The 23,325-nt window shown below is 32.2% G+C and overlaps 3 protein-coding genes across 5 annotated transcripts in view; 2 read left to right on the forward strand and 1 right to left on the reverse strand.

Annotated features, from left to right (window-relative positions):
- The window catches only part of LOC134268549 (galactose mutarotase-like), a 49,886-nt gene that overhangs the window by 5,157 nt on the left and 21,404 nt on the right, over window positions 1-23,325 (forward strand). The window contains exons 1-2 of one of the 2 annotated variants that reach the window (XM_062750817.1): window positions 21,100-21,251; window positions 21,343-21,434. In XM_062750817.1, coding sequence (XP_062606801.1) covers window positions 21,422-21,434 — 13 coding nt within the window. In that variant the 5' untranslated portion in view covers window positions 21,100-21,251; window positions 21,343-21,421. Of the gene's footprint in view, window positions 1-21,099; window positions 21,252-21,342; window positions 21,435-23,325 lie in introns of those variants that run through there. The other variant, XM_062750818.1, reaches the window with a different exon arrangement.
- On the reverse strand, window positions 589-9,916 carry LOC134268548 (CTD nuclear envelope phosphatase 1-like). Its single transcript, XM_062750816.1, has 7 exons — window positions 9,688-9,916; window positions 4,315-4,381; window positions 3,750-3,868; window positions 3,479-3,550; window positions 2,898-3,014; window positions 2,372-2,483; window positions 589-2,146 (listed from the first exon to the last, which is right to left on the reverse strand). Exons 1-7 carry the CDS (start codon window positions 9,784-9,786, stop codon window positions 1,995-1,997), a joined length of 738 nt encoding a protein of 245 aa, XP_062606800.1. The 5' UTR covers window positions 9,787-9,916; the 3' UTR covers window positions 589-1,994.
- Window positions 9,939-14,908, forward strand: LOC134268546 (protein phosphatase 1 regulatory subunit 12B-like). 2 transcript variants are annotated; one of them, XM_062750814.1, is made up of 6 exons: window positions 9,939-10,086; window positions 10,443-10,640; window positions 11,165-11,350; window positions 12,506-12,658; window positions 12,865-12,960; window positions 13,084-14,908. In XM_062750814.1, exons 2-6 carry the CDS (start codon window positions 10,448-10,450, stop codon window positions 14,760-14,762), a joined length of 2,307 nt encoding a protein of 768 aa, XP_062606798.1. In that variant the 5' UTR covers window positions 9,939-10,086; window positions 10,443-10,447; the 3' UTR covers window positions 14,763-14,908. The 2 variants fall into 2 exon arrangements, with proteins under 2 accessions (XP_062606798.1, XP_062606799.1); XM_062750815.1 differs by lacking the exons at window positions 9,939-10,086; window positions 10,443-10,640; window positions 11,165-11,350 and adding an exon at window positions 11,448-11,512.

Raw genomic sequence — 23,325 nt, forward strand, 5'->3', positions numbered from 1 at the left:
ACTTGTACCAACATTCTGTTTTCATAAAGAATTAAAAAAAATGTGATCTCTTAAATGGAACTGATGAATAACACAGTATAAATTGAATTGTAAATTTAGTAGTTGATAAATGTGAGGTAAAATTTGGTCACAACTCAATATTTGAGAACAATGTGGTGAAAAAGGTACTGGTGTTTTGAAAAAAATATCCAGTATAATACATTGTACATCGTTTACACACACCGCTTTTACCAATTTGCTCTCTTAACCCCTAATTGCATTTCAATAACTGGACAAAATACATACATGACAAAATTATATATAGTTTTTGAAGGATCCTAAAAAATTGTTCGATAAAAAAGCATTAAAAACAAAATCTAATTAGTTTTATATTTTGTTACTATTCTTTATGCCAATTAATTGGTCAAGCAATTTTAACTGCCTATATATAATACCCTATTAATATATGATTACATGTCACCCTAACAAAAACACATATTTCAAATTTAACTTAGGGACTGATAAAATATTTAATATGTAAAAACCATTGAAATGCTTGAACCAGTTTTTGATTCAATTATGATGTGACTTTAATTCATTTTACACTGTGTTACAAGTATCAACTACCTGCTAACACCTAATATCAAGCATACAGGTGAGATGATTCAATTTTTAACCATAATTTGGAATCTAAGAATTAATAATAGTAACAAGTAAACAGCATACCATTGATCACAGTCAATTTCAGATTTTATCTTGGTCTAAATAAGCATTAACAATGGCCAACAACATATATATGGACTTTTGAAGTCCCTTTCTCCTTAAAATCACAGCATAGGGTACTATCACATCAAACTTACTGGCACTAACTGCACTGATCAGTTTCCAAAGAAAAATTGAATATTTTATTGTGTATTTGGAATTAAGAGCTCATCGCAACAATTAGTAAACAATAATTTAAAGTTTCAAACTTAATAAAAAACCTATAAACTTACCCCCCCACTCCTCGTCTCATCTCTGACCCATATGAGAACATGACATACATCTATATGTAACTTACTTTTTTAACCATTGAAACAGTATGAATTTAAATTTTTTTTTATGGATTTTCTGATAAAATGACATTTACAATGAAAGGGATGACATTTAAACCAATGTAATGTAAAGACTGACATGATTTTGACAACAGCTGTAGGTGAGTAAATGCCTAATTATGACATTGATATGATGTACAGAATGTCTTCATCTGCATCGCACACACAAAAAAATCTTAACATACAAAAATTACAATGTTACAGTAGCTAATAATACAAAAGACATGATATTATTTCAGAAGCATTACAAAACTGTCAGACGTCAGACATAGTATTAACTAACTCTTATTGGTTTGAGAAAGAATTAGTACGTCCTGATGCACTGCAGCTGCCATTTAAAAACATAATTTTTTTCCATGGTACATAATAAATTTTATGAAATCATTGCACCAAAAACTTTCACAATGAAGTGAATCACTCATACAAAAATAACTTTCTTACACAGTTGAGAAAATGAATTTGAACTACTCCCTTTTCTCATGAATGGACAAATATATGTAGCTTGCAATATCAGTTGAATATAGTAAACGTGTATCAATTAATCAATTGTAAAAATCTTTTAAGACTTCAGTTTAACAAAAGACCAACCTTTGTGCAAACAAAACAAAACACTTAAAAAATCAATGTCATGATTTCAATCCATGAAGCACATGGCAGCTTCTTAACAAAATATCAGAAGGAGAGCAAATTCTGTTTGGTCTAAAAAGCCCTGGAATTTTTTTTTTAATCTGGGAATAAACAAACACGGTCTGAAGTTAGCAGTAAATCTGTTCCTATGTCCTTCTTCTGACTCCTAAGCCTTTCTGCTTCTTCATCATCCATACACCGTTCTGTCACAGTCAAGCTTGCTCATTCTGCAGTCTCGCACTAGAACTTGTTGCTGGGTAAAATTTACACACAAACATACATGTAAAAGTGAACTCAGTCTAACATGTTGTACGTCTTGTGAATGTTCCTGCTCAGCACTGATCTGACGTCATTACAGAATCGTAATGCGTCCAGCATCGGCAGTAAACACAAAAGTGACGTATCTGTAGGGTCACTGAACCACGACTTTATAGGAATTGCATTATCTGAAATGAGAATGTTCACCTTATTAATAATACAGACTACAGGTAAATACCTAAAACAATAAATTACCAGCCTAGAAGTCTTAGACCCTTAGTAGTTTGATTTCATTATTTTACTTCATTAGACATAGAAAGAATAACAGAAAATGTACCACCGCAAAAGACAATTAAACAAATTGCTTATCAATGTCAAAACATTAGGAAACAAAGTGGTCTATAAAATCATACCTTCATAATACTTATATGCTATTGGGGAATTGTCTAGTATAAAAACACTCGACAGATCTTCATTTATCTCCAAAAGACTCTTGGTATAGCTACCTAATTCAAATCGACAATGCTGCAAAAAAAAAAAAAAATGACAACATCCATTTTAAATAAAACTACCACATTACATATATATAAATTTAGCCAGAGTACAGAATTTTTTTTTAAGATTAAAGAATAAAATTTCCCAATATGTTATATACTTTTCATCCTCTTAAGAAAGATAACTCTGATATCAAACACAGAATGCAATTGATTCTGTGAAATAATCAAGAATTCTGAGAAAATGAGATCATAACCGTGAACTATAAAACACAAAAATATGAGATAAATGAGTGTAGTTGTCCTAAAAAAATATATTCTGATGTAAATACAGAACATCAAAACATTTTTAAAATTCTATAAAATAAATTGCATGCTAGGTAAAAGAAAATTGGTGTTCTACAAATACTGTAAGCATTGACATCACTAGAAACCTGATAAATACCTGTCTATAATACCTCCTCCGTAATATATTTCTATTATTGTCTAATTTGTCGGCCACCGCAGAGCCATATATTTCCATACTTGCTGTAAACACTACAAGTTCATACCACTGACTAACCTACAAAAAAAATAAAAAAAAATAAAATGAATGTACTAGCAAATCAGCTGAGTGTACAAAACTCATCTTTTATTGGGAATAAGATAAGGTGAATTTTACTGTGAGGTTAGTATTCTATCAATGTTACAATGATTGCTTATCAAAGTCACTTTAAATGAATCATGAACAGTAAAATTACAGCAAAACACCAGAAATGTTATCGTTACATTTACATGCATAAATCCTGTTAAAATTTCATAATTTCTACCTACTTTGTGACAAAATTTCATGTCCTTACAAACAAAGATTCAATGTTAGACTAAGTGCATTTGTTTTATACAATTTTTTTTTCTAAATTGAGCTGTCAATAAATCAAAATGCATATTAATTTACAGTTTAGATACTGGTAATTTGCAGTGAAAGATACCCTGGTATTTTATGGACATGCTTCATATTGTTTTATCTTGAAAAATAAAGTTTCCTACCACTTCCAAAAAGTAGTCTACATGTGGTCTTTTGTGAACAAAAAATCTAACAGGATGCCTGTCTATATTGACCTGCAAAAATCAAAATAAAAATAGAAAAAAAATCTACTGTATAATTACATGTGCAAATTTAGGATGATTTTAATTGTTAACTAAAACATTTAATTCTTTGAAATCAACAAGCCTGCAGAAAATCCACAGACTATATTATTTATGAATCAATATAATTTTTAGTCTTTGTTCAAACAATTGAGGTTAAACATTGACACACTTTTAGAACAAAGTCTGGGGGAGTCCCTGGCTTCACAGTCTGTCTTAGGACTCCATCATGATGTGAATGAATTAATGTTTCATCTAAGTCTAGAACAAGGGTTTTCTTTTTCAACATACCTATGAAGAAAGAAAAATAATCAATTTATAATGCACAGTGAGCATAGTGATAACTTGGAAAATAAAACAGCTGCCAATACATTAATTCAAAATTAATACAGGGAGCAGTCATTCAAACTAACTATAGTGATTTAGAAATACACAGCCCACAATTCTAATGAAAAAACAAGGCTGATGCTTTCAAATTGGTATAGACAGAATATTAATTGAAAATATGATTAAGACTGTAGAAGTAATTTTACTTTGACCTAAAACAATTTTAAGGAGACTTAATTTTGTTGGTGGTGCTCCATCTACTTTCATCTTACCATTTCGATGTCTTTATATAGGGGGATATAGGCAGCTGATAAATGTTATCAACAAACTAAAGGAAATTCAATCCCCAAAAGAATAATATTTCTGTTTACATATATTTCTGTACTTGTACAAATTATAAAAGTACTCACTAAGCCGGTGTTTAGATAGAGGGGACAGTGGTATAACTTCATACTTCACAGTCTGGTATTGTATAACCTGCAATAACAAGACATCATAACTCATAATCAATATTAGATCATTTCCACATTAATGCCTACAACACATACAATTTTAGTTGCTAAGAACTGTTAGTGCACAATGAATACTGGTATATTAACTGCTATTAAATGCAAAATATTGTAACGTTTATCATTGATTTTTTTGTCATAACCCATTGCATAGTCAGTCTTATTGCTATCTTATATGAATGACTGATAATGACATTGTGAAAGTAAACAAGAGGCCCAGGGGCCACATTGCTCACCTGAGCAATTGGCTAGGAGCACACATCAGACCAGAACTGAAAGTTTACTGAGGGGGGGGGGGGGGGGGGGGGGGGGGGGGGGGGCTTAAAATTTTACCCCCCCCAGGGGGTCATGATTTGAACAATTGAATCCACTACCTAAGGATGATTCCCTATAAATATCACTAAGCATGGCTTTAAAGTACTAGAAAAGAAGATTTTAAAAGGTTTCCCTAGAAATTCTTATGTAAAACTTTTATCGGCCATTTGGCCCCATCCTATTGCCGGGCGTCATGATTTGAACAAATTTGAATCTAAACTACCTGGGGATGATTCCATAGGAGTTTCATCTTTCCTGTCTCAATGGTTCTTGAGAAGAAGATTTTTCCTATATATTCCTAATTTCCTATGTTAAATTTTGATCGGCCATTTTGGCCCCACCCTACAACCGGGGGTCATGATTTGAACAAATTTGAATCTACACTACCTGAGGATGATTCCATATGAGTTTCATCTTTCCTGGTCCAGTGGTTCTTGAGAAGAAGAATTTTAAAGATTTTTCCTATATATTCCTATGTAAAACTGATCAGCCATTTTGGACCCACCCTACCCCTGGTGGTCATGATTTGAACAAACTTGAATCTACACTACCTGAGGATGATTTCAAATGAGTTTCATCTTTCCTGGCCCAGTGGTTCTTGAGAAGAAGATTTTTAAAGATTTTTCCTATATATTCCTATGTAAAATTTTGATCGGCCATTTTGGATCACACCCTACCCCCGGGGGTCATGATTTGAACAAAATTGAATCTACACTACCTAAGGATGATTCCACATGAGTTTCATCTTTCCTGGCCCAGTGGTTCTTGAGAAGAAGATTTTTAAAGATTTTTCCTATATATTCCTATGTAATTTTTGATCGGCCATTTTGGCCCCACCCTACCCCTGGGGGTCATGATTTGAACAAACTTGAATCTACACTACCTGAGGATGATTCCACATGAGTTTCATCTTTTCTGGCCCAGTGGTTCTTGAGAAGAAGATTTTGAAAGATTTTTCCTATATATTCCTATGTAAAACTTTGATCGCACTTTATTAGTGGCTTTAACATCTATTTTTACGCCATTTTGGCCCCACCCTACCCCTGAGGGTCATGATTTGAACAAACTTGAATCTACACTACCTGAGGATGATTCCACATGAGTTTCATCTTTCCTGGCCCAGTGGTTCTTGAGAAGAAGATTTTTAAAGATTTTTCCTATATATTCCTATGTAAAACTTTGATCGGCCATTTTGGCCCCACCCTACCCCTGGGGGTCATGATTTGAACAAACTTGAATCTACACTACCTGAGGATGATTCCACATGAGTTTCATCTTTTCTGGCCCAGTGGTTCTTGAGAAGAAGATTTTTTAAAAATGCCATTATTTTTTCTCTAATTCATTATTATCTCCCCCTGGAAAAGGGCCTGACCCTTCATTTGAACAAACTTGAATCCCCTTTACCCAAGGATACTTTGTAGCAAGTTTGGTTGAAATTGGCCCAGTGGTTCTTGAGAAGAAGATGAAAATGTGAAAAGTTTACGACAACGACGACAACGACAGACAACGGACAAATTTTGATCAGAAAAGCTCACTTGAGCCTTTGGCTCAGGTGAGCTAAAAAGTCAAGAAGGGCTCTTTCCAATATAACCTGCTACTTTTCTAAATGCAATTAAATTTTATATAGAATTTCCCTCTGACCTCTTTTTGCTTAAAGATGATGAATATCCATTAATAATTTAATTTTGCTTGTATTCTTGCCTCCCATTGGTTGATTTCGAAAAAGGAAAGCATAACATTTTGTATAATCTGGTTTGGTATGGGGACACACCCCCTTGACAACCAGCATAATCATCTGTATTCATCAATCCCCTATTTCCAGTCCTTGGGATTCATGGAAAATTCCAGATTTAATGAATGTACCTTTAATTTCAAACAGTTGCTCGATTTTACCTCGTGTAAACAAGCATCATGGCTGCTAGAACTATGTATCAGTTTTTACCTCCCCTCGCTTCCCATCACTTCCGTTACTACGGTTGTATTATTGCGCGGTAAATTTGAACTCATAAAAACAACACAATTTTACATCCCAAATTGTTTAATTATTTTAAAATTAAATTATAAGGAATGACTCTAATCCTTGGCCAAATTATCGAGTATAATATGGCTATTTCCAGGAAAGTTTACGCTTTTTTATAATCCGCTTCGCGGATTATAAAGCGTAAACTTCCAAACCATATTATACTCGATAATTTGGCCAAGAATTAGAGTCATTCCTTAATTAATATGCTTCCGTAAATATTAACATATTTTTAAGAAATGTTATTTCTTAGAATATAACATTTACATATTTCATTCACATTTAAACCATAGAAATTCCATAAAAATGTTATCACGCATTTTTCAAACTAATACACGTTATAAAGTCTGATTGCAGCCCATACACTAACATTAAAGGAATTTGTGTCAGAGAATAGATAAAATTCCACCTGTCCTGATACATTTAGTATACATTGTATAATAGTTTCCTTTAAGGACATAATATTTACTAGATAAATATTAATGTTTATAAATCGTCCAACAAAATTTTAAATCAAAGCCAAAAGAACATTGAGACGGTTTTAAGATGTACCAAGGCATTGATATTTTGCAGTAACTATGGACATCCAGGAATTTCTTCTAAGAGGACATTGACAAGTAGTAAAGATAAATGGGGTGGGGGGGGGGGGGGGGTGGGGGTCAGGGAGTTTGTCAACAAATCTCTTGCAGTATTGTAATATTGTATTATGTTTCTTAAAGTAGCTTCCCTGAGAATTAGAAACTCTCTTTACCCTCTACATCACAGATTAAGTTCTGATTTTTTGTGTTTTTGATGCAATTAGAGTAAGATGCCTTTAGATCTAAAGCAAAACTGCATTGAAATCCTTTGTATGATATACAATTTCTAATCAATTTAAAACTCATCCTTAGATTTTTATTTGGGGCAAGTTAATTGATTAATTAAACACAGTTTCACTTTATTTGCATAATATTTTACCCATTTCAATAAAAACATGGATTTCTGTTTAGCAATATTTGTTTTTGAACATATTTTCTGATGATAATTGCAATATATCCAAAAAGAAAATAGATAAGCCTGGCATTCATATCTTATACAATATAATTTCTTCAATGTCTCTAAAAAATTGCTTTAGTACATAGAGGTTCCTTAAAATTGACTTCAATTTCAAAATTTATAGGAAAATTATGATCATGCACCCAAACTTGTCAGTGTTTTCAACCATATAAGAAGGGACAACTTTAAATAAGTAGACTTAATGTTTAACCAGATATAGATGGAAGTACAAATGTAACTTCTTTTCCTATTCATGTAAAAAAGAATTCAAAACATCAAAAACTTCCTGAATAATGGATACCATTCATGTTTGATGTATGATACTCAAATACTGTATTGGTATGACAGTTATAATTCAAATCTGAGAACTTTTGCAAGTGAGGATCATGTCAATTTTGCATTGTTATAATAATGATTATATTGTTTGTCTCTTAATTGTATATGCCCTCAGAGGGCCCTTGATTGGTGAATAAATAAATAAATAAATATAATTCTATCTTGAACATTATTATGAGGTCAAAGGCAACCAGTTCTAAAATATATGCCATGTATGCTATCAATTGTCTAAAATTATGTTTGGCACATTGCGTATTGTTATCAAAGTGTAAAAATTGGGACATTACTTTTGTTACATGGCATATGGTTCATATAAATGTATGTCACTGTGTATTCCATACATTTCTTTTTTGAATACCAACACAATTAGCACACCTGGGGTTTGACTTGACAATTATTGCAACAAAAAGAATATAATAAAAAAGGATAACTCTTCTTTATTTAAAAAATATATATTTTTTAAAAAAATCACAAACATGCAAAAATGATTCGTCTACACCTTTGTTTTTTTAAAAAAAATAATAAATTACTTTTCGTTTTTATTTACCTCATTTAAACTGAAGCACAAAAGTTTGTTTACAGGACAGAGGAAATTCTGACGGGCACAGAAGAAAGTTTCGAAAAATAATTAATAACATGTTCATTACACAAAATTTGTAATACCGGGGAACGGAATAATATATAGTTTAACTTTAAACAAAACATTGTTTGTTTATTCATCCGTTTTTATTAAATATATGCATAAAAAATCTAGTTGTATCAAACCTTGGTTAAGGCTTTTTATCACATTATATTCAGCTAACTTTGGGAGAGAAAAAGTCGATTTTTGCAATAAACATATATTTTTTCGCAATACAATCTCTTTAAACATCTTTAATCTATCAAATTTGAGTACATACAGAATAAGAAATAATCCATCACTTTGCACGAGCATATTTTGTGGACCACACGTTTTTCAGTGAAAACGACAGCTTGAGGCATGTTAATTAGCCAGGTGGCTGTACCCCCGTTTGAAGGTAGTGATTTCCTACTGTTCAAAGGGTTTACCCTGAATAAACCAAAGGAATATTGCCTAAAGGGCATATTTATTAAGTTTGGATGTATTGGGCATATATCACCAAACCATTCATCTCGTCTTAGAGTAGCATAAAAAGCTGCCTATCCAAGTTCTCTGCAGAATGGTAATGATTTTACAACATGCATTTTTAGGTGGATAGATGTAGTAATGTACATAATGCGGGGGCTATGTATATCATTTGATATCAGTAACTAACATCAATCAAAATCGGAATACAGAAACTTTTGCAGATAGTGTGTTCTCTTCTAAAACACATCTATTTGTAAGTTATTATTCAAGCTCTTAATGGTTATCCTGTAAACTCAACTGTCCTACATATTAACCTACAATGTTTATTTTCTTTTTTAAGTTAATGTCATTTCAAGCCTAATTTCATATCTTTGAACAAAATACAAGTTCTGACATTATTCAATGATTAATTCATATTATTTTATACAAGTACAAAATCGAAATATTGTATGTTTACAAATTTTGCAACAGGAACTCTTACAGATCTTGCTTGTCTTTTGAAACAGTAACACAGAAAACTCCAAATCTTTGCTGCCAGCAAGAAAAAACCACGTAATCCCATTACAATGAACTTAAGCATGTGTGTAGATTTTTATCCTGCTTTAAGTATTGAGCCGCTGTGCAGAAATATCATGAAGACAACTTTAATTTCAAGGGCAGTCCGCACTGTCTCTCTTTGCGATGATAGGCGCCATTTATTTCCCAGCATGCACCGTCATCATCGGAATTCCTTTCATTTATGACTATCGAAATTGAAAGCTCTAGATAGGTATCGAAGGTCACTAATCTTTTCGCAAATGGCGTCAGTAGTTACACAAGCACTGAGGCATGACGTATAGAATAATTCAACATTATGGATGTAAATGCTGCAGTTGAAACGGTATATTTATATCAGTGTTTATTTACATATTTTTAATTTTCCAGTTACTAAAATCAGCTTGAATATTCTTCAGTTTTACCCATTTATTTCAGAGATCTTTAGATGTTCGAATTTCCTCAGTAATATAAGTTCAGCTATGAATTTGCACATGTACTTTCTTTCAGCATTGTTGCTTTAAATTTCATATATAGATAGAAAATATTCATCATTCATTACGTAATTAAGTGAAAAATTTCAGTCACAAATTATTTTCTTATAGAAATAAGTCAGATGTAATAGTTTGCATGTTTCTATTAAATGCCCTATTCTACATTTCACGTTTACAAACTTTTCAGTACGAAACATCTTTGTTTCAGAGTTTATGGGAAGCCTAGAGGGCACATTTGATACTAAATTACATGAGGCTGTTAGATATGGTGACATAGACGAGGTTAAAATAGCACTCCAACAGGGATATGACCCTAATCTTATTGGGTTGTACCAATGGAGTGCACTGCATGAGGCAGCAAATAATGGAGAGTTGGACATTCTGAGATTGCTCTTATCAAAGAAAGGTAAACTTAGTTGGAATTATTAAACTGCATTTCAGGGGCTAGGACGGCACCTTACTCAAAATATATATTGTGTAGTATAGTTGTAAAAAATGCAGAGGATCTGGTGTTATCATCTAGGATTCTAGGAATATGTGAAATTATGATCTTGTAAAGAAAACATTAATTAAAGAGGCTTGTCAATTGCAGGGTGTGAAAGTCATGCTAATATTTAGTAGTTTATGAATTAAAAAAAAATGTCAGGCAAGTCTCAACTTTACTACTGGGGTATCTTTTTTTAAGCTGCCTACCAGGTTGTAATGGCCAATATGCCCTATGATATAAGACCAAGAGAGCCTTAAAGTGTTGACAGTCAAACAACTTATTATTAAATGTTAGAAAAATTTCGTTTCCTATTAATATAAAATGTGACAAGTGTTAAGGTTAATGAAAATAAACATAATAGAGACTATTACATGTAAAAGTATTTTTATATGACATGTTATCTTTTTAAAAGATGATAATATATTCACTAAATATTAAATCAGGTGATCCAAACAAGAAAGATTTGTTGGTGGGTAATACAGCAGTTCATTATGCGGCACAAGAACAGCACGTTGAATGTCTGCGTCTCCTGATTGATGCTGGTGGTCGTCACGACATAAAGAATGGTGAGGGAAAGTCATGCCTGGACTTAGCTACAGGAGAATGCTTCAGTATGCTGGAATCACTTAGTAAGTTTGAGATTCTGTTTTTTTTTAACAAACAAGATTTCAATAAATTATATGTATCAAATGCAATAAAATTGACAATTTCAGAGAAAGCAATTTAATGTAGACTTTCATGTTTCAAAATGTTTTCAACAGATGAAAATGATGAAATTGATGTTGAAACAGGTTTGTTCATCATTGCTCTCTGTAGTTGTAACAACAAACTTCCAGTAGACTCTTATAGCGGGGAATTTGCATTATAGTATTTATGCATATAACTATTAACTAACATCTCTTCCTAATGCTGAGAGAGAACTTACCAGTAGTTGAATGCCTCTATATAGCTCTTCTAAAGTTTCTGTTGTCAATTATTGCAAGACAGAATCAAATCATATATGACAGGGAATTACACAAACTGTTGGCATAGAATTAGATGTACATTTTTAATGGAATACGGTATTTACTTAAAAGAAAATAAATTAAGTAAGGAGTATTACATGTACTACAGTACTATTAAAACTTTGATGACTACTCAGTTTGATAATGGAAATGATATCATACATGTATTAATCAAGTAAGTATAGGATATAAGACCAAGATAAATGAATATTAATGTATGTCCAGATATATCATTAAATTATTTATAATCACTCAATCAATTGAAAGATAAGTGTTTTATGACTCACATAAAATATATAGGGTAGGTACAAAATAATTAAATTTATGTAGGTAGGTAGGGAAATCATTTTATTTTAACATAATTCTATTGGACTTTTTCAACAATTAATTTATTTTCAACACATAGTTTTTTTTTTAAATTTTTGCATGCTGCCATCTTTCTCCATTCCAAATATTTCTGATTAATGTGTGTACGATATGCATTTTCTCAAACACAGAAGTGATCAAGATTAGTATAATTGCTAATAGTGAAACTGAAACAGTTTACTCCAGGAAAGATGTTGGCAGAAAAAAATTCAGGGGTCAGCTCTATATCTTTATTTCTGTTGTATAATCAGAAACACATACTTTATTTATCGAGGCCTAAGCCACATATGTCTGCTATATAATGAATATTAGGTAGGGTTCATAAACAATTTTGATAATAATTTGTAAAATCTCCTCAAATGTAATTTAAAATTTAAAAGAAAAAACCTAATTTTTCCTGTTTTTTTTTAACAGAGGTGAAGGAGCTCATGGTCAAGTCAACAGAGGAAGTTAAAAAACAGCTTCAAGAAGAGGCTCAAGATCAATCATGTGACCAGTCACATGTCTCGTCCGCAGTGATATCACAGGAAGCTGAGGATGGACAGGCAGAAGACATCAAACCACCAGGTAGTTCACACAATTTACATAACTCTTTATACAAACACTCAACATCACGTGGTCTTTATAATGTTGTAAAACCAATGCTTCAACACATATTTTCCAACTTGAGCTAGACCATCAGACTTGTAACCTCTGATGAAACACACATTTTATAGCAGTACAGTTTATTCTTTCATTTGTACAATATCAAAAGTTTTGATTCAATTTTACAGCCATGGGTTATCTTCACCTTACATTTGAATACCACTCACACAAGGAAACTTTAAAAATAAAAGTTTGGCAGATTAGTGACCTTCTACTTCCTCCGCGTAAGTCCAGTACATGTGTTTTAATAATAACATTCTATAATAATATTCTTGACAGCATAGATTATTCAGTTTAACATCTTTTAATATTAGTCCTTGAAATTAGATATTAGTTTTCTTCTGCAGCTCAGACATCCAACATTAATACCATATACGTGAAAAGCTTTCTGATGCCTGACAGGAAAAAAGATTCCAAGCGGAAAACAGAAGAAATAAAAGTGGATCGTTCTGATGCCCACATCAAATCTTCTCTATCACCAACAAATAAAGGAGGTATTCAGCATGTTTTCTCTCCTTCCACTTTTAAATTTTCCAAAAAGTTAGAGTATGAAGGTATCTCTGCTTCCATGATTAAAGAAAAGAGTGTTCAGATAGAAGTCTGCATTACTCAAAAGTACAGCAAGAGATCTTTTCTCATTGGCATGTTTCATATGTCACTAAAGGATGCCGTTAAAAAAATTGTCAAAGAGAAATACCCTCTAATTCCATGTGTTAATCACACGATTCCCACTAACATGAGAGTATACTGTGCTTCTGAACTCCAGATAACAAATTCCGCCAAGATCTTCTACAGCAATCCCGACTTTAGGAATCTGTCTGAAAGTGATTTGTCAGAAATTTCTGACAGAGCAGCCAGTGATCCTGATCTGAAGAAGGTCACATTCGCTAAAGATGCCATTACTCCACGGAATGTTGTTTTGAATATTGGGGAAGAACAAATTGAAGAGCGAGATGAAGACATGATTGTGGATGCGGGACACACAGCTAGAGTTGCGATCCCTGGAGAGTTTGTAGAGGAAGAGCTGAATGAGTCTGGTTACAGTAGCATTTCAAATGTGATTGAAATGACAGACATTACAGATGACGCAGCAGAACCAAGCAGAAAATCTGCCTTTTCCTCTGTTGTGAAATCTGTCAAAACCAAAACAAAGGTTGAAAGTTTGCAAGACACGAGCATGTCAGGGACAGGTGACTGCAGTGTCCCTATAGAGGTAGAAGATTTGAAATATAATGAAGTGAAAAATAAGTCTGGACCAAGACCAGAAACCCCAACTTGGGACTATTATGACTTCTCCATGCAGAGTGTTGAAATCCCACTGGATGAGATTAAGAGTCCAAGACAAGGAGATGCCCCTGTATGTCTTCCAATGGAAACCACACTGGGATTAATGCATTCCAAAGGGAAGAAACTCAAGAAACCCAAAGCAATCAAGGAGGAAAGAAAGGATCTGAAAAATGTTCCAGTAATAGTTGTGACAGACTCAGAAAGTGGGGTGTCAAGGTCATTGGACCAAAGTTTAAAAGTTAAGTCACCTAGGGAGGAAGGTAAGATTGAGGTGATCTCCTCCAAACCAAGAGGTAGCCACAGAAAGAAAAAATCCAGCAAAGAGAGTGTATCTATTGATATGCAGTCATATAGCAAGCCTTATAAAACAAAAGATGGAAAATTCCTAGTAACTGCTGATATTCATACCCCTAGTGCCAAGACTTCATCTCATGAAACTTCTATTGATATTGGTGATAATGATTCTGTGATAATTGATTTAGAAAATTTAGAAACTGAGTTAAAAAATGTGGATTTATCTGAGAAAATGGAGGATTCCAGCACTACCTCAAGCCATGTTATTTCCATGGCAACAACTGATTTGTCATCAAATCTGATGGCCATGAAACCTATCCCACAACAAGTGTTTATTGATGATAGTTTGTACGAGAGTGGAGATGATTCCAGTGAAATGTCAGATTTTATTTTACCTTTTGTTCCATTGACAAGTCAAAATGATCATATGGTTAGTGAAGTTTAATGACGCAACAAGAATTTGGTTGTATAGTGAAACTGTCTAATCCAGCATGCACTGGAACACAAATTTTGAGTCAGAGTAGACTGGTGTTGCTGAATATCACAGTGTAAATTTATGAATAAAGCAAATGGTATCAAGATTTCGTTAGTTTGAAGTTAATTGTAGTTTTTAAATTAAATTAAAATCTAGCTGATATCATAAGTTACTTGTATATTTATTGTGTTTTATTATAATGTGAACACTTAAATATTGTAGATGCTATAATTATATGGAAATCAGCTGTATACCATATTTACAACGATTGACACTTGTTACTTATGTAAGAAATCTTTATATTCATGTCTTTATATGCTCAATAACTTTTTTTTTCTTTTTATATATTCATAAGTGGACAGAGTATTTCCTGTAAGAAAAAATAGATTTTTTCCTTGTATTTCGCTTTGCCACTCTGACATGAATGTTTATGTAATATTATGTCTGTGGAGGACTTCCTCTCTCAAATGAAGAGTAAGAACTATACACTGGCAATTATAGATTCAGAAGGAAAATGCTAGAAACACACAAGCACCAATCTACTTGTAAATATCTAGAGCTACTGTTAAAAAGTAGGACCACGGTTGAGAGTTATGAATACCTAATTGTAATAACTTGTTGATGTAAAGAATTTGTGTATTATAACTAGACATGTATGTTCGTATTTCTCCAAATCAAAAAGATAATTTTTTACAATACTCTTGTATTTTACTATTTACATGTATAAAAACTGTTTATGGGCACTTGTTTATAATATGCACACACATTCCTCAAAGTTGTTAAGTTTTATGTTGAATTATTGTGTTGGAGCCGTCCATGGATGAGGTTGTGATAATTTCTTTAGGTGCACATTTCTTTTTATATTGGTACTGTTCACTTAGCTGTTAGTAGATATATTTTCATATTTTCTATTTATTTTAGTTTTTCTTTTACAAGTTAATAGTCCTCAATTTTTATAATGTGATAACGTAGAAATAAAAATTTAATAGTTGGACAGGATTTTTGTACATAGGTACATTCTGTATGTATTTTTTTTTAAATTAGATTTTTTTTTAAAATTAGGTGTATCTTGTAGAATATAGCTACATTTGGTGTTCTACTTTTATATTTATATCTTACTATCACTAATGAAAAAATGTTTCAAATGTGCAATATATTTTACAATGATATTATGAGTCTAATATACCTTGTTTATTATAATATGAAGATTGTTACAGTTTTTCTTTTTAGTTCTGCATTGTTTTAAATCAGTCTTTGAATTTCAATTTGTTAAAAACTTCATAATTTGGTTAGAATTAAGACATTTCTTGGTCAATTATAACAGAATACAGTAGATATAATCAAGCACTTTTGTATGCAAAGAGTAATCCCTTTATTAATCTAGAAGATTTTAATTAAGATTAACCTTTAGAAATTTTAATGCAGTTTAAAAAGGCCATTTAAAGTTCAAGTCGATACAAGTTTAATCAAGTAGCAGATTAATTAAGTATGATTTTGTCTATTGTATACCTGTAATTATCGTATTAGATTACTGCTCTCAGCTGTTGCTTTTTTCCCTATTTCATTGATTTTTATTTTCTACAAAACAGCATTTTGTGTACAAAATCTATCTTGGCACAGCATTATCAATAAAACAAAATGGTGCAAATGTAAGCAATGATACAATAGTTTTAATAAAACCTTTCAATAACTCTTAATAATATAAGTCTTATTTTACAACAGAGGAGATGATCATTTTCTCAATAAATAGTAAAATTCATTGACTACAGTCAACGATAGCTGCACAGACGTTTCAACAATTGTACAGTATAGGACATATCTTTAGTTTACATTAAACTATTCACTTCTTTCTTATTAAACCCCTTTTACACAGAAACGGAGACGTTGAGAGATTGCAGTGCCTAAGGCCAAGCCTAGCTATGATTTCTCGGAATCTTCCATAGTTGCTTGATCTCTCTGCTCTCTACGAATGCAGAAAGATCGACCAGCAATCTCTTGGATATTCATATGATCCCTCAGAGGTAGAAGTCTTTGGAAGAACATATAACGTTTGAACTTAAGATCTCTCATTAATCTCTTTCGATCTTACAGCAATCTCTTCTGGTCACCCTTAATCTCTCGGCAAACTCCATAGATCGTTGTTTTATGATCGATATTTATAACATTTCTTTCAAGACTGCAGGTCGGACAAGTTGCTCAAACTGTCTCTCAACAAACTTCATGTTTAGGATAATTTGTAGAGGGGCCCTTGCCAATTACATTTTAAAAAAAGACTACCGGGGTACTTTCGTTTCATTACCCAGTACACTAGCTAGAGGTTCTGTCAGCACTGAGATAAAAAAATATATAATACCCCCCTTTGCTTCCATATCCATATTTTGTATTGGGAACCATGAAATACCAGGGTATCTATCTGATCAGAAAATAAAATAAACAATTATAGCACTATGTAACAAAAATTCAGTAAAAGTCTCGTTAGATTTTTATCATTGGTTTGGGAGAAATTATAATAATTGGATAAGAGATGGGTACCCCAAAATTAATAGAGAGAATGATTACGTCAGTATTTTGCTTGTCCATTCGTCCGATCGAAACCCAAACTTCAGTGTTGAATTCTTGTAACACGTTACAATTCCTTGGAATCTGTTCGTATTAATTTATTAAAATCAAACAACAACCCCCTTTTTTTTTTACTTGTTCGTTTTTTTTTAAAACTTGATCTTTTATTTGAGATGCACAGATGGATTGAATTATCAAAAATATTTTGATCAATTTGAACGTTAATATTGAGGTGCAGGTCTTCCAACAATCTATTAGAATTCCCATGGGTACCAATTGCGCCACGTTATTAGCAGAGCTATTTTTGAATTCATATGTAGCAGAATTTGTCCAATTCTTATACATGAAAAGAAGAAAACACTTGCTGTGGCCTTCAACCCGACATTTACATATATCGGCGACGTATTGTCAATTAACAATATTAATTTCCATTCTTATGTCGATACGATATATCCCGGTGAGCTTGAGATAAAAGATACAACAGAGTCTGACACGTCTGCTACATATTTTGATATTTTACTTGAAAGAGACGTTGATGATAATTTACAGCAAATTACAAAACACCGGTAAAGTTTTCAATAGCTTGCTAGAGAGCTAAGCTCAATAGGGTAATATACAATTTGATCTAACAAGTATCACATTAAGTTTCAATCTAGGTCATGAGATTACTCAGGTGTATCATTAGATTTTACCGATAAATGTGAGTTGAAGCCACATGTACATGTATGTGCTTTGCTGTTAAAAGTGCATTAATTTTCTTAATTGCAAATATTTTTGTCAGGTAAATTTTATGCTTTTATGCAAAATCTTTTGTAATCTATTTACACGACCTACAAGCAAGTTCAAAATAGAGATTTTTTTCTTCGTTCATTTTCATTCTTTTCAAAAATACAATAGCCCCAACACCCCTTGCCTTAAATTAATAGTTAATTGCTTAACGAATAACGTTGCTCAATCCAGCATTTGGGTATGTCGAAAACTGTGAATACATTATTTGTTGAACTTTTCAAATTCTCATCATTTTTGATAATCTGGTTAGGTTCTATAATTTTGTTAGATTACTTAAAATTTCAAAAAAATAGAAAAAAAAATAATTAGAAACAAGCTGGATGTGGAGATGTTGATCATAAATTAATTTATACACTGTACAACTTATATAAAGCCCGTTATGCAAATTTCTCCACGTTTCCAACTATTGTTGTTGTCCTGGCATACCAAACAAATTAGACAATTAATTTCTTCTTTATATCATATTTATGATGTTTTCATTTACAATCCTTACAAATTATAAGAAGATGAGAGAAAACTGGTTATGGGGAGCTAACTTAATAAATTTGATAAACAATACTGCAAATTTATTGAAAAAATAATTGCAATCGAAAAATATTGCATTTTTAGCAACAGAACACTTTGGCACATAATTATTATGAAATATGTGGCTTCAAACAACAATGAAATCAACTCACATTTACCTGTAAATCCTACTGATACACCTGATTAACCCCACGACCTAGATTCAAACCTAATGTGATACTTGTTAGACCAAACTGTATTCCCTCTTGAGCTATCCAGCAGGCTATTGAAAACTTTACCAGTATTTCATAATTCGCATGTTACAACCAAGCTCTGTGATAAACGTGATGACTCAAACTTTTCAATCGTCAAATACAATTTATCATTGTGTCAAATTCTGACTGACGTTTTTCATACTAATTGTTAGTCCATTATTTATACACTGAATTGACGACGGATATTTCCCGACCATGAAAAGGAGCACAGGAGGTGTGACCAGTCGGCAGGGGATGCTCACTCCTCCATGGTACCTTATCCCACCTCTGATGTTTAAGGGAACCGTGTTTGCTCTGCTCCTTCCCGTATTGTTTTATGGACTTTTGATCTTGAATACTGTTCGTTATCTCCATATGTTTCATGTATAATTCGTAAGTAAGAACGTCAAAAACACTTAAATTTTTATTTTCTTCCAATTTTCTAATAAAAGAGTTAAAAGAAATATATTTTATGTTAGTTCTGTTACTAGAATTTCACAATGTTTCGATCTATGATGACGAAATAGAGATAAAACTTGCTTGTATATATAATCCATAGGGATCAAATATACGATTTATGTACTTAAATACAATGTACTTCAAAGACACTTTACTGTAGCACACTTATGAAAAATTCATACTACTTTATCTCTGTCGAAGCCAAGAGAAAAAAAATCTTAATATATCAATTTATCCCAATTATCTAGTATCGTCTCAATCTTACCAAGAAATTCCAAGAAACTTTTTTTTACAAGAGGTTGTTCTTGGAATCTCTTTTATTTAGGTTTCAGACTTTCAGTTCTAATGTATAAGGGGTTTCCTTAAAGCTGTAATTAAGTACGTCAAACAACCAAGTCACTACCTAGAGCATGTTAAACTTATCTATGAAATAGAATGATATATATGTTGATTTATATTTTTACAGCGAAAACTTGATTGAGTTATAGAATACAAGTGGTACTCCAATTTGATTTACTTATAGAATACAAAAAAACAATCTTTGGACATGAATTAATTTTAGTTATCTTATAAACTTAAGGGACTAAAAAGAAAAAAAGACCCCCTTCCCACCTGTGTGAGTAATTAAAACTACATTTCACAGGTGTACGGCATCTACAAGTTTGGTTTGGATACCTTAAGTAAAAAGACAAACTGAAGGTTGACCGACAGTCAGACGAACATGGAAAAGACACAAAATTTTACTCAATTTTCATACAAGAAAATAATTGGCAAACTCTTAATTGTTGATCTCTTGAACTGTGGACTAAAACACCGGATTCAACTTATCCAATATAGAGGTATTGTGAGCACTGAGCTCATTAAATGATACCCCGCCTCCCATACCCTTATTATGGCAAAGTCATTTTTTTGTTCTAGGAGACATGAAGTAAGTGTCAGATCAAAAAGTAATATAGGAGGTGCACAATGGTATTATTAAAGAATCTGTGAAAATATCATTAAATTTTATTCAATGGTATAGGAGGAGTTGCGGATAGGAGATGGATACCCTTCGATATTAGAGAAAGATTAGAATTTCATTGTCCATGTTTTGCTATTGGAAACTCGAAATATTTGTCCGTTCAAAAAGTAACATAAGAGGTGCACAATTGCACTATGCAACAAAGATTCTGTAAAAGTCTCATTAAAATATTCATTCAGTGGTACATAAGAGAAGTTGCGGATAAGAGATTGGTACCCCAAAGCGTGACAGACGGACGGACGGACATCCCGATTACTATATACCCTTCTGCTTTTCAAGCGAAGGTATGAATCAGTTAACGAGTTCTGCCTTATGCATGCAGTCCTTGGTTTGACAAGGACAACACATAATGATAAATAAGATAATTTAAGTCCACCATACTACTCACGGTTATTATCTGTATAAAATTCCACTATAAATTTCTACGTTCTATACTTAGCTGTACAGAGAATATGGTACTTATACCGTACTTGTATATGAACTTAAAAAAAAAGTTCAAGGACTCCGCATCCTCTGCCGTGTAAAAACGAAAACTACAGAATTACCCATTCTAAACCACCGTCGAAATGGGAAAAAAGATCATCAATATTTTTTTATTCAAAGAAAAAACCCCAACAAAACAAAATCCAAACTTGTTTAATTTAGAAACGAGAAAACCGAAACATGCCCCAGAATTAGAAGACAAACTAGCATCACTTCTCGTTATACTTAGTGCAATCCATGGGCGTATCTGAAATTCCCACCAATACTTATATAATATGATATAAATGATAACGCACAACTGATGGAAACTGTCGATGTTTTAATTTCGAGAGAAAGCGTGCGCGATTATAGCTCCCAGAAGCAGATTCATCGACTCGTGAAATCAAAAAGGTAGGTCAAGAGTGTTTTCTGTTGAAAGTTGAATACCTTTTCCGTTGTTATTTTGAGGCTTAACTTCAATTAGTCGATGTTTTCCTTCTAGTAGCCCATCTTTTGGAGATTTCATCTGGTGCTGAGTGCTCTGATCTGCTGGAATTATTTTCTCCCTCACCATATTCACCATGGCAGATGCGGGTAAGTTAATCTGATGTGGAATTTTTCTTTTAATTTTAACTTATACTATTAATCAAGGGCATGATTTATGTACTTTTGTCTACTCTGCAAATGTCAAGGCCCTGACTTTGATAGTTTCTTTTGAAAATGGCATAAAGTTTTTGTTAATAATTAAGCTTTCAAATTCATACCCTGCATATGCCCTTGTGGTTGCAGATGCAGTCAGCATGCAGTTGCATGATTCTAATCCTTTTAGATAAGACCATTTCTTTATGTACAAGGGTTGTACCAAAATTCCGTAGACGAGCTCTTAACAACATTCAGCTTGAACGTATCTCACTAAAATTTTCTAGATTGATGAAGTGTTTAATGTGTTATTGGTTGGTAAATTACAAAATTTTAATAATAACTTAAAAACAAGTCGAGTAATTACAATTTTCAGTCATACCCAGAGCAATCTCCGACGTCAAAAAAGATGCACGTATATTAACGTTACCAGTTTAGGACAATTGATTGGGGTATATACACTTATTACAAAAATCAAATTCTTTTACTAGTATTTATCTTGAAGATTATAAAATTAAATGAAAAATATCTTAATTGCTTTGGTATGATTTAACACCAGAAAATACGAACACATAAAATCCAATAAAAATGATCTTAATGACCCTTTATATCTCTGATGGATTTTGATTTCTCGGTCTTCTCGAACAGAGATGCAATGCCAGTTTGAAAACGATTTCATGCCTCTTTCTCCGCCAGTTTTTTAGTTGTGCATTTCACAAACTTAGAATATTTTGATAAAACAAGGATCAAAAGACATATCCATATCCATCCATTCGTACCAGACATTTATGACCTTTACGTTTCTGTAGGATTAAATTTAAGTTCAGAACAGCTGATCACAGTGCAGTGTGCAGGCTATCTGAACACTTTCTAAAATCATATTCATAAAATTGGACGAAAAGTAGTTTATATAAGATAAATATTATATTTTTAATGGAAATTTTGAGAATTAAATTTTTAAATTGTCCATATCACATGCCGATTTTTTATTGTTATATATGGGTACCTGGCTGCCTTCTTATATGGCAAGACACCGGTATTGTCTTTAAATACGGTACAAATGTGTAATTACTCAATTTTTATCCATAAACTTATTAGTTTTTATTAGTTTTATAAATGTTAGAAGTTTCATTAATTTATAATACCGAATTCTTACAAAAATACACATGTTTACGGAATTTGGGGACAACCCTCCTATGCACTAGAAATTACATCTGTAAGATTTGACGAATTTTTTTTTATAGAACTAATTTAAGATTTTGCGAGTGCTGATTAAAGGAGTTGTAAGAAAATTTACTTCCTTATTTTTATGATATGCATGGAAAGTATAAAATTTTTTAAGGTGGTATGCACATTTTTTGTTTCTCAGATTTTGAGTGGATAACTTTACTTTCAACTCTTAGAATTCAATGTAGTGATTGATGATGATAGCAGAATGTCAGACTTCTTAGTGGTTTTACCAACACACTGTTTTTGAACCAATGAACTTAGAATGTTTATAAATACATGTAAATATTTACATTTCCAATTAATTTCCCTTATGATTCTTTACAAAATAAAATGCAGTATATTTTCTCATGAACTACATTAGGTATGTATCACGAATAAGCGTGAATATCTTCATTGTTAGGTCATAATACCGCTCTTGACGTCAAAAAGTCAAAAAATAAAGTGCACCCTGTTTTGTTTTAAAAATGACAGTTGAACGGCGTAAATTTATGGCAAGTCATCACAAAAATGATGTAAATATAAGAAATGAATTTAATTTTTTTGAAGATTCATGAGGTAGTGACGTTCATTCTGTATTAATCATAAAGAAAATCTTGATAATTTGAAAATTACAATG

Source organism: Saccostrea cucullata, unplaced genomic scaffold, assembly GCF_032062105.1.
Source record: "Saccostrea cucullata isolate Sc308-1 unplaced genomic scaffold, CSIRO_AGI_Scuc_v1 ctg228, whole genome shotgun sequence".
In the NCBI taxonomy this organism is placed as follows: domain Eukaryota; kingdom Metazoa; phylum Mollusca; class Bivalvia; order Ostreida; family Ostreidae; genus Saccostrea; species Saccostrea cuccullata.